This window comes from Prionailurus viverrinus, chromosome A2 (assembly GCF_022837055.1).
Source record: "Prionailurus viverrinus isolate Anna chromosome A2, UM_Priviv_1.0, whole genome shotgun sequence".
NCBI classification, from domain to species: domain Eukaryota; kingdom Metazoa; phylum Chordata; class Mammalia; order Carnivora; family Felidae; genus Prionailurus; species Prionailurus viverrinus.
The window spans coordinates 24711880-24724244 of record NC_062562.1 but is presented as its reverse complement, the minus strand read 5'-3'; the positions used below and the strand labels follow the sequence as shown (position 1 = coordinate 24724244).

The window sequence follows — 12365 nt, the reverse complement described above, 5'->3', positions numbered from 1 at the left end:
TAGCACAGAGCCTAACATGGGGCTCAAACTCATGAACCATGAGATCATGACCTGAGCTGAAATCAAGAGTCAGACACTTAACTGACTGAGCCACCCAGGTGCCCCTTTGAATTTTTTCACTGAATTTTCTACAGTACAATACGGCTTAAGGGATGGAGAAATTGTTTTGGTCATGAGTTTTCTAAGATGTTTTCAAGTTTATTTGGGTTTCAGGATTTGCTGACATTTAAAAACAAAACATATTTAAACACTATGATGCCTTAGTTCAGTATTTTTTATTTAAAGACCATACATGTTTATATGTACTACCATATTATCTCTCTGTTGCTTAGGCTTCTAGCCTCAAACCCTTACTTCAGGTATATTTATGGTGTTCTCAGCAGTTTGGGCCTATGTGAGAAGCAAAGTCTTTGCAAGCATATCAGTGAATATATGCTCTATGCTTTAATGCATCATTTCACAAATGTCAGCCTTTGCATTACACGTTTATAACTCTTCCATATTTTCATGCCATCTGGAACATCATTTACCTAATATTTTCCCCCAAATCATCCTCTGCTTAAATTAGCCTGGTCTTAAGCCATAACACCCAGAAAACAATTTTGATATGCTGTTTGGTACCATTTTCTGTATTACGTAATGATTAAAATGAAAAAGTTTCATCCAGGCACGCATGGGTGGCTCAGTTGGTTAAGCATCCAACTCTTGATTTCGGCTCAAGTCATGATCTCACAGTTTGTGGGCTCAAACGCTGCATCGGGCTCTGCACTGACAGTGCGGAGCCTGCTTAGGATTCTCTCTCTCTCCCTCTCTCTGCCTCTCTCATGCTCTCTCTCTCTCTTTCAAAATAAATAAACTTAAAAAAGGTTCATCCAAGTATCACCTAAAAGTACCTTCCATTACCAAGAGGGAGGTGAGTACATTCGGGGAAACACTCCCATAAAGCCGTGAGTGAGATTTCTTTTTCTGGAAAAACAGTATGTTGATATTTACCAGCGTATGTACAATGATAATGTGATTCTTTTCTTTGCAGTTTAATTAGAACTATACGCAATACTCTACGGGACCTTGAAAAAGCTATTAAGGGTTTGGTCGTAATGGATTCTGCACTGGAGGCACTCTCTGGCAGTTTGCTTGTTGGAAAGGTTCCAGAAATATGGGCTGCACGATCATATCCAAGTCTTAAACCCCTAGGAAGTTACGTCACAGATTTTCTAGCCCGGTTGAACTTTTTACAGGTAAAGGATTATGTGTGTGTGTGTGTGTGTGTGTGTGTGTGTGTGTGTGTGTGTGTATAATTTTAGATTAGAAATTTTAGATTAGAAAACACTCTGGTCACTTCGGTGTCTCTGGGTTGAATGGAATGTGGTTACTGGTTTCATGGTAATCTAACCAAAATTTTAGAATGTTAAAAATTACACATATTTCAAAGTACTCAGTAGAAAATTAAAATTTTACTTTACATAGTCCAAGTAAAATGTGACATATTTTTTTAACGTTCTAAGTTTGGGGCACCTGGGTGGCTCAGTTGGTTGAATGTCTGACTTCAGCTCAGGTCATGACCTCACAGTTCATGAGTTCAAGCCCTGCATTGGGCTCACTGCTGTCAGCACAGAGCCTGCTTGGGATTTTCTCTTTCCCTCTCTCTCTGCCCCTCCCCCACTCATACTCCCTCTCAAAAATAAACAAAACATGGAAAAAAAAAGATTCTAAGTCTGTGGTTCTCTGAGACTACATATTTGGTCTTGTAGTTTTAATACTGGGGGTAAATCTCAAAAAAGAGCCTGAGATATGGATTTACCAATAATTGGCCACTGTCTTAAAATCCATGCTTCTTATCCCTTATCTCATAAAACCAGGGAAACGTTGAATGCTTTTAAGTCTCCACCCTCCATCCCAAAATACACATATAAAGGATGTTCAGGGCACTATTTCTCTTCCTTAGCTCCTTGGCTTGCCCCCATTGTATGGTTAATATTTATGTGGGGTTAATATTTATGTGGGTTAATATTTATGAGAGTTGGGGAGAGCCCCAAAAACACTTTTTGGAAATTCAAATTAGGTATATGACCTTTCCCTGTTTAGTTGCCTTTTTTTTTCTTTTTTTTAGGGGGGGAGGGGCAGAGTGAGAGAGAGAGAGAGAGAGAGAGGGCAGATCTCAAGCAGGCTCCACACCCAGCACGGAACCAGACTTGGGGCTTGATCTCACAACCGACAGTGAGATCATGACTTGAGCCAAAATCAAGAGTTGGACACTTAACCGACTGAGTCACCCAGGTGTCCCTAGTTGCCTTTTTATTACAGAAGAGCTTTATTTGTTTCACTGTAGAAGCTAATCATAAAATAGCCAGTGCTTGTGAGGATGTGGAGAGAGCAGCTTTCTCATATACCCCTTCTTAATTTTTACCAATTGAATAGATTGATAATATCTTATTTCAATTTGCTTTTTTTTTGGTAACTGGTGAGCTTGTGTTTCTTTTGGTGTGTGTGCTTACCATTTGTATTTTCTATGAATCGCCTCTTCATCTCCTTCCTAGGCCCATTTTTCTTTTGAACTATTTCTTAAAAATTAATTTATAGGAGCTGGTTGTATAGATTTTACATTTAACAAAAGAAACAGTCTACATTGGGGTTGTCAGTGTTCAAGCTCTAGAAGAGTTGCCACATAATGGTTTTCTCATCCATAAAATGTTTAATTTTACCTCATAGGGTAACAGTCCATGGTATGTGGTAAGAATTCAGTAAAAGTGGACTATTCTTTGGTAAAATCATAAATTGTTGAACTTTATCAAATGCCTTTTCAGCATTTATTGATAATGATGTGATTTTTTTCCCCCTCGTTAGCTTATTATTGCATTGAACTATTCACTAGATTTCCAAGTGGAAAACCATCCTTGCGTTTCTAGAAAAATTCCTCTTGTTCAGTGAATCCTTATTCGTTTGGTCAGTGGATCTTCATTCTTTTAATGCTGTAATCAATTCCATTTGGATATTTTTAGGGTTTTTGATATTTTAGCGTTTTGATTTTTAGAGTTTTGATATTACCTAATCAGCCAGAAAAATTATTTCATTGTATCCCCAACAATAGTGAATAAGAGGGCCTGTTTCTCAGATATATGTTGTTTTTTATCTTTGCTAATTTGATAGGTAAACTGTGTCTACTAGGTGAATCCTGGCCACATGTACAACATGTCTTCGGAGTTCCTCCTGTGTGGACCTGCCTCTTCCCATCCCTTATCAACAGCATTTGCCTTAGGGGCACCTGGTGGCTCAGTCGGTTAAGCATCCAATTTTGGCTCAGGTCATGATCTCACGGCTTGTGAGTTCAAGCCCTGTGTTGGGCTCTGTGCTGACAGCTCAGAACCTGGAGGCTTCTATGGATTCTGTGTCTCCCTCTCTCTTTCTGCCCCTCCCCTGCTCACCCTCTGTCTGTCTCTCTCTCTCAAAAATAAATACTAAAAAAAAATAAAAGAAAAAAAAGGCATTTGCCTTGTAGTTAATCGTATCCTCCCCTTGTCACAGTCTTCCTTTTTTTTATACTCCAGTTCATTTCCCAAGCTTTTTTTGGAACTGCTTGCACTTTCCATATACTGCTTCTTCCTGAAGGGCATTCAAGAGCCATTACCTTGGTCTTTCAGAGGGGTCCTGGCATGGTGCCAGCAGGGATAGTCTCCAGGACAAATTCCTTTTGTTGTTGATGTGAAGTTCATGTCCAACTCCCTACTTCCTGAAATCTGGATTTTCCCTTAGAATCATTCCATTCGAATGAGTAAGAAAGACCTCACTCTATTATCAGGCACCTTTATCATCCTTCACCACATGCCTCCCTCTGAATGGATCTGTCCCCATTGTCCTCTTACCCTTAGAGAAGCCATACAGTTTTCCTCTTACCTTTCTTTATCCTGGACTCTTTTTTTTAAAGGCTTATTTATTTTTGAGACAGAGCACAAGCAGGGGAGAGGCGGGGGGGGGGGGCGGTGGTGGGGATGGGAGCGGACAGAGGATCTGAAGCAGGCTCTGTGCTGACACCAGAGAACCCAATGCAGAGCTTGAACCCACAAACAGTGAGATCATGACCTGAGCCAAAGTCAGACACTTAACCAGCTGAGCCACCCAGGCTCCCCCTCTCCTGGAGTCTTGACTTCATCTCCTAATGCTTCTTAATTAAGCAAATGAGTCATCTGGAGTTTCTGTCTTTTCCTCATTTCTCTATCACCATTTACCCTATTTATCTTCCCTTTTTCCTTCTTGTGCTTTTTATTTTTTTTTTCTAAGCGTTTTACACACTGGCTATACTCTCAGGTTAAATCCTGGATCTGACACTTAGTGACTGTGTGACTTGGAGCAGAATATTACTCATCTTTCTGCACTCCAGTTTCCTTGTCTGTAAAATGGGAGGAATAACTCACGGAGTTATTTTGTGGACTAAATGAGGTGATGCATGTCAAGTGGTTAGCACAATGCCTGGCAAGCACTAAGCATCCAGTAAATGGTAGCTAATTCAGAAACTCTGTACAAGTCACTGACCCAGACACTCATGACATTCTTGGCTAAATGAAGCCCTGGAGTGAGCCAGGGAATTTTCTATACACTTGCCTTCTGGGTTCTTACAGCTTTCTTGCGCACAGTGCTGGATCTGCCTGGCTTGTGTCCTTGTCAAGCCCCGCCTCTTTCTCTACCTTTTCTTGATTTGGTAGCTTGGACTATTGCAACATCTCCAGCAGTGGTTTGTTCTCTTCCTCCCAGGAAGCAAAGCTGGCTTCTTCCCACAGTGCACTGCTCGCTCAGAGACAAAGTTCATTTTATTGATTCATTTTATTCTCTCAACTAATGTGAACTGAGACCCATTTTGTCCAAAACATCTTGTTGTGTGCTTTGTGAGATAAAAAGGCAATGACAACGTAAGCCCTGCCTTCAAGTTGCCAATAGCCTACAGGGGGATAAGCTATGTATCTAAGAAAAAACAAACCAACCACGAATATAATAGAGTAAGGGATGTGTCATAGCAGATCAACTTGTAAAATGCTCTGGGAATTCAAAGGGAGAGAGTTCTTCTAGCTCAGGAAAGCAGGGTTTGTTTATTGGATGAAGAAGCATTTGAGCCAGGTCTAAACTATGAGAGGTTTCAGACACTGTAAAAAAAGGAAAAGAACTTAGAGCTAGCTGAGCAACGAAAGGCACTGTATCATTTAGAATTGATTCTGTTGCAAAATTTGACATATACAAAAATAAATTTTATTACCTCAGTAATTGAAAAATCCAGGGGGCCAAGTGGCTCCAGGAAGGAGGTGATCTGGGGTACAAAATAGTGCCCTGGTCCTGGATTCTTGCACCTCATTTCCTGGCTCCATTTCTCTGAGGCTTGACTCCATTCTCAGGTAGGTTCTCATGTGATGGTAGCAAAACAGCAGCAGCAACTCTGGCCTCACATCCACACAACTTCAAATAGCTGAGCATCTTTTCCCCAAAAGTCCTAGCAAGAGTCTCCACATCTCTGTCTTTGCCTGGGTCACATGTCCATTCCTGTATCAATCACTATGACTGGGGGGTATCATTGGCCAGGCAGGAATCACATGCCCACCCCAGGAAGTGGAGTTCCTGCACCAGAAGGGATGGGTTGAGAGTATAGAAAGGTTCTTCTTCCAGAAGGATGGAAGAGTAGTGTCACTTTAAGACAAGCAGAAAATACAACAGATGTCCACCCAGTGCAGAGAAAAGACCAGCACAGTGTAGTCTGGTTACAATGTAAGATACTTGAAGGAGAATTGTTTATTTATTTTTATGTTTTTAATATAATTTATTGTCAAATTGTTTTCCATACAACACCCAGTGCTCATCCCAACAAGTGCCCTCCTCCCTGCCCATCACCCACTTTCCCCTCTCCCCCACCCCCCATCTACCCTTAGTTTGTTCTCTGTATTTAAGAATCTCTTATGGTTTGCCTCCTTCCCTCTCTGTAACTTTTTTTTCCCCCTTCCCCTCCCCCATGGTCTTCTGTTAAGGGATCAAGCTGGGGGGCGGGGGTGGTGCCTGGATGGCTGTCAACTGAGCATCCGACTCTTGGTTTTGGCTCAGGTTATGATGTCATGGCTCATGAGTTCAAGCCCCTTGTCAGGCTCTGCACTCACAGCGCAGAGCCTGCTTGGGATTCTCTCCCTCCCTCTCTTTCTGCCCCTCCCCACTTGCGTGCACACTCTCTGTCTCAAAATAAATAAATAAACATAAAAATTTTAAAAAGGAATCAAGCTGGAAATACAATTTGGGGCTAGATTATGAAGTATGTTAAATAGGAGACTAAGGTGCTTAGACTTTAATTTGGTAGAGTAGTAGCAGATTACTGAAGAATTATGCAAGATGCTAAATCCAATCCAAACCATGCATGGTGAGGTATACTCTGGAAACATTACTCTAGATGTACTGAGCAGAGAGAGGGGAGAAGTGAGAAGACGTGCACACCGATACAGAAAAAAGACAATGGACATCTGAACTGAAGTAAGCGTGGAGGCAGGGAGGAGTCCAGAGTTTTAAGGAGCTGGAATCAACACTCTGTCATATACCGCATGAGATATCTGAAGATGGTTGCTTTTGAGTGGGAGTAAGTCACACATCCCCAAATAATTTACTCTCAGCTCTTTGTAAATTTGAACCTTTCAAACTTTGTGTTATTCAGGTTAATGTTAAAATTAGTTTGAATTATCCAAGAAGAGTGACTCTAAGGGAAAAGAGGTAGAAGGCCAAGGTAGGTTGCGTGTTTGTGTCGGGGAAGAGAGTCCTGTGGTGGAAAGTGTGGACAACACACAAACCAGAATCAGGAATTACAGATCAGGTGGTGCTCATGTGAGTTTGGAAATGAACATAGTGCATTGTGTTTTCCCCTTCCAGGACTGGTATACGTCAGGAAAACCTTGTGTGTTTTGGCTCTCAGGATTCTTTTTCACCCAAGCCTTTCTCACTGGAGCGATGCAGAATTATGCCAGAAAATATACCATCCCTATTGACTTACTAGGATATGAATTTGAGGTACAAACCCCCCTGAATTCCACAGTATATCATTATTTCAAAATCATGTAGTTAATCAAGGAAGATATGCAGGATTCATATTTTTATGGTCCATTATAAATGACTTCTTTCCATTCTTTGTGTTTCATGAAGAAAGTGTATGTTTGCCTTGCTACGTCTGATAGGACTTAGATATATATCTCCATTTTTAACTCAGATCATCTAATGCTGCTCTCCGGTTTCAGCAAAAACATGAGGTACAATAAAAAGTGATAAAATGCTTCAAAAAGAACTGTATTATACATTTTGACACTTAGACTCCTACTGAAAAATTTATAGTTTCACAACCTATCATATAGTTGCGTTTCCCTGAGTATGTTCTGAAAATTGAGCAGATGTTTTCCTTCTGAGACAAAGTTGTCTGGGGAAGAGACCGTTACTAGCATGTGCCTCTCCCTTCAGGTTATTCCTTCAGATACATCTGAGACGGCGCCAGAGGACGGCGTTTACATCCACGGGTTATATCTTGATGGAGCACGCTGGTCCCGAACAAGGTCAGGGCTTTCAACTGCCGAGACTTCTTCATTGCAGATGAATAAGTAGAACACTGCTTCCCACCCACCCCACCCCACCCCACCCCTGCAACAAAAGGGCTCTTCTAGGGACTATGGCAAGTAAAAAATAATATCAGAATTCTTGCCATAAATCATTACTCAGGCTGGGGCAATTGATAAGTGAGTATTTTTAAGTCCTGAAGAATTTTTAGTTAATATTTCAATGGTCTTATGACTAGAAAAGTTAGTTGAAATTATTTCTTACTTCTTCTGTTTTAGGACTGTTACCTTCCATTTTGTAATGTGCAGGAGCACCTAACTTTTGAACATTTCACAGTTAGAATGAACTTCCTATTTCTGTTAGTGAATGGAAAACTTTCTCTTATATGACAAAATAAATAAATATTTAAAATAAATACTGAATTTCCAGCTTAGGAAACCAAGCATTGCTATTCTTTTTAAAATGCATAGCGGTGGGGGGCCTTGGTGGCTCAGTCAGTTAAGCGCCTGGCTCTTGACTTCAGCTCAGGTCATGATCTCACAGAGTTCAAGCTCCACATCGGGCTCTATGTGTCAGCGTGCAGCCCACTTCGGATCCTCTGTCTCCCTCTCTCTCTCTCTCTGCACCTCTTCTGCACTCTCACTCTGTCTCAAAAATAAATAAAATTAAAAAAAAAATAAGATACATAGGGGTAAGAGAGAAGGGGAGAGACTATTTCCCTTGGAGCCCTGCTCTTTATCAGTCCGTTAATAAGCATAACCCTCTATTTCCAGGGTCAGGGCTAGGCTTTGCTCTCAAGGGAGGGTTGAATGTTGAGACCCAGAAAATCGCTTGAGGAGGAGCAGGAAGGAGCTCCTTTGTATTATTACAAAGATAATTCCAAGACTGAGCTCTGAGCAGACTTAGCTGCACCTAGTTCATTTGGTTATTTCTCTCTTCCTTTTTTTAAGTTTATTTTGAAAGAGAGAGAGAGAGAGAGAGAGAGAGAGAGAGAGAGAGATTCCCAAGCAGGCTTTGTACTGTCAGCATGGAGCTCTATGCAGGGCTTGATCTCAGAAACCGTGAGGTTATGACCTGAACTGAAATCAAGAGTCAGACGCTTAACCAACTAAGCCACCGATGCACACCTCTCCATTTTTATCATTTAACTTACATAGATGAATATATATATTCATCTTTTCTCCTGTCCCTCCCTTCCTTCCCTCCCTCCTTTTCTCAAACAAATAAATAAACGATATAGCACAGGGAAAAGAAGACAGGTTTACTAGACAGGCAGATGTATGTTTGAATCCTGACTCTGGCACTTAAGAGCTGTGTTACTATGAGAAAACTGTTCAACCTCTCTGAGCCTTCACTGTTCACCTGTGTGTGGAAAAGGAAGGGGACAAGATCATGGTGATGATCAAATGTGATAGGATAGTGTGTGCTTCATGGATGGTACTTAAAAAGCAGCAAGAATTGGTATTTGCCCACTGTTATTCATTGCTTCCTCCTTGGTTTTGTTTTATATTTCTTTCTCTGCATATTTCCAGTCCTCTCGTATTAAAAGCCAATATCTCAGTAGCAATTTCTAGAAGCAAATTTCATCTTATTTCTAATAAATGTTTCCATTTCTCTTCACAGTGGATTGCTTGCCGAGCAACATCCCAAACTTCTCTTTGACCTGATGCCCATCATATGGATAAAACCAAGTAAATATACTTCTAACAAAATTTGTTAGAGTTTTAGGGAGGATAATGATAGACATTTTTTAATGGCTCCCCCAAATAAGTCTCTGCTCAAATCTATTAAGACTTTGTTCAATTACAATAAATAGTGGCTTAGGGGCACCTGGGTGGCTCAGTTGGTTAAGTGTCTGACTTCTGCTCAGGTCATGATCTCACAGCTCGTGAGTTTAAGCCCTGCATCAGGCTCTGTACTGACAGCTCAGAGCCTGGAGCCTGCTTTGGATTCTGTGTCTCCTTCTTTCTCTCTGCCCCTCCCCCACCATGCTCTGTCTCTGTCTCTCAAAAATGAATAAACATTAAAAAAAATTTTAAGAAGATGCGGTACACACACACACACACACACACACACACACACACACTGGAGTATTACAGTGGCAATCAAAAAGAATGAAGTCTTGCCATTTGCAACTACGTGGATGGAACTAGAGGGTATTATGCTAAGTGAAATTAGTCAGAGAAAGACAAATATCATATGACTTCACTCATATGAGGACTTTAAGACACAGAACAGATGAACAGAAGGGAAGGGAAGCAAAAGTAATATAAAAACAGGGAGGGGACAAAACATAAAAGACTCTTAAATGTGGATAACAGAGGGTTGCTGGAGAGGTTGTGGCAGGAGGGATGGGCTAAATTGTTAAGGGGCTTACGGAATCTACTCCTGAAATCATTGTTGCACCATGTGCTAACCAACTTGGATGTAAATGATAAAAAATAAACTGCAGAAAGAAAAATTTTTTTAGTGACTTACTGTTTACATTGGGAATATATTATTCCCATTTTGTGTTGCATTCATATTATTTCAGGAATATCATTCTGCCTCTTTTTGCTCTTATCCCAAGGGATGTAACATTTTCTCTGCCCTCCCCCACTTCTACTTTTCCAGAGTCCAGGGCTTCCCATCAATATTTTGATTCTGAACTGCCTTTGTACACCTCTCAGAGACACGTAGGCTTGACACCAGCCAGTGGCTAGAGTCTTCTGGCTACAAGAAACTCCTTGGCCTAGGAACCAGACAGGTACCCACAGGCATAGATGTTGCAAGTCACAGGTGGGAAGGCCGGGGAAGCCAACTCTGCCCTCCTGGGAAAGACTCACTCCTTCCCTCCTCTGGCCATCATCATTTTCCCACAAGTCCGAACAAATGAGGCTCATTCTTTTGTTTTTTCTTCTCTAGGTTTTTTTGTCCTCAGATAACTATCAATGGAAGCATGTCCAAATCATCCACAATCACCACTGAGCCCATTAAATATTTTTATTAACACAGTTCAATTATAAGTATGAGAAATGTGGCCTTAGTTTAGAAAGACTCCTAATATCTCCTATCTGGCTTTTCAAGGATAATATATAGATTCTTTCTGTGAGTAGGTAAGTGTTGGTGTGTTTTTCTTAACAACCTGCTGAAAGCAAACAGTAAGTTCTGCTTCTTCTGATCTATGAGTTTCTTGTATTAGGGCTGTAAGCAGCGGGGTCTCTATGTCTGCTGCATTACATGTGCTGGATTTTAGTACTTCTTCCCTACCTTCTCCTCCTCTCCCAGGTCCTCTGGAGTGTTTTCATGCCAGCTAAGTCATCAGAACTTAGAATCGATTCCTGTCCTCTAGCCCTAGAATCATGCCCCGTATGAAATCGCTTGTCTTGTTTCACAGCCATAATTATATCCCAACTGTAAACAACAATAACAGCATTGAAGTGTTCAAATATCATAATCATGATCTTAGATTTAGTATGAAAAAAGTTGTTTAGTACCAATGGCTGTTTTCCCTTTAGCAAATGAATGTATTTCTTTCTTTTCCAAGCTAAAAAGACTGAGATTGTGAAGTCGAATGCCTACACCTGTCCCCTTTACAAGACAAGTGAACGTAAAGGAACTCTCTCCACAACAGGACATTCTACCAACTTTGTTATTGCAATGTTGTTAAAGACAGACCAACCCACTCAACACTGGATCAAGCGTGGGGTTGCCTTGCTTTGTCAACTGGATGACTAAATTGGACAAACTTAAGAAAACATCTGAGAGAAGTAAAAAAGAAAATCTATGTCGTCTTCACTTCAAAATACATATGTTATGAAATCAAGTATCTTTGTGTCCTTCTTTTAAATGGTTTTTGCACTGTTCTCCTCCCTGGTGTACCACTCTTGACTGCAATACAGCCTTCTAGAAAACATGAAGAGAACTGTTTCTTGAAAGCACATGAAAAGTCTTTGAGGGGCACCTGGGTGACTGACTCAGTGGGTTGGGCATCCGACTCTTGATTTCAGCTCAGGTCACGACCTAACGGTTTGTGAGTTTGAGCCCCATGTTGGGCTCTGTGCTGATGGTGTGGAGCCTGCTTGGGATTCTCTCTCTGCCCCTCCCCTACCTGCACTCTCTCAAAATAAACTTTTTTAAAAAATTTCTCTAATTTATTTTTATAATTCAAAGTAAATGTCATATAAGGAATCACCTTATATTTAATTGCTTTTTAAAAATTATTGCTATTATTTTTATAGGGGAAAGCATGTGACAGGAAATTTTAAAACTCAATAAATGAACTTTTTTTTTAAAAGAGAAAAATCCTTGAAACTTTTGATATATTTGTGAAAATCATATTTGGGGAAACTAGATAAAATTTTTAAATTTTTTAACAATGTTTTTATTCATTTTTTGAGAGAATCTGGAGCAGGCTCCAGGCTCTGAGCTGTCAGCACAGAGCCCGATGCGGGGCTCAAACCCACACACCGCGAGATCATGACCCGAACTGAAGTCAGGGGCTTAACTGACTGAGCCACCCAAGCGTCCCACTGGATAAAATTTAATATCAGAAAATACCTGTTTTCACAAGTGTGCAGTCATTTCTTCAGCTTCAAGAGTAGTTCCCTTTCTACTCACTTACCAGAGATGGTTATAAATAAGGAAGTATCAAAACAATTCCGGAAGTAACTCCTTACATCATACTTTTACAACATCAGCTCCATTTCTCACAGTCCCCGGGGCAGGAAGCGTACATACAGAGGCAGTAAGGTGGCTGGCAGCAGGCCTGTCCACCCCAGGCCATAGCGTGCTTCTTGGCATTTATTTCATGTTTAATTGGAAATACCAAG

At 40.8% G+C, this 12365-nt stretch overlaps 1 protein-coding gene across 4 annotated transcripts in view; it reads left to right on the top strand.

The window, feature by feature from the left end:
- The window catches only part of DNAH12 (dynein axonemal heavy chain 12), a 227759-nt gene extending 216488 nt beyond the window's left edge, over positions 1–11271 (top strand). For all 4 annotated transcript variants that reach the window (XM_047849470.1, XM_047849472.1, XM_047849471.1 and 1 more), the window contains 5 exons: positions 1034–1238; positions 6883–7020; positions 7462–7553; positions 9178–9245; positions 11081–11271. In XM_047849470.1, coding sequence (XP_047705426.1) covers positions 1034–1238; positions 6883–7020; positions 7462–7553; positions 9178–9245; positions 11081–11271 — 694 coding nt within the window. The remainder of the gene's footprint in view (positions 1–1033; positions 1239–6882; positions 7021–7461; positions 7554–9177; positions 9246–11080) is intronic.
- The last annotated feature ends 1094 nt before the right edge of the window (positions 11272–12365 follow it).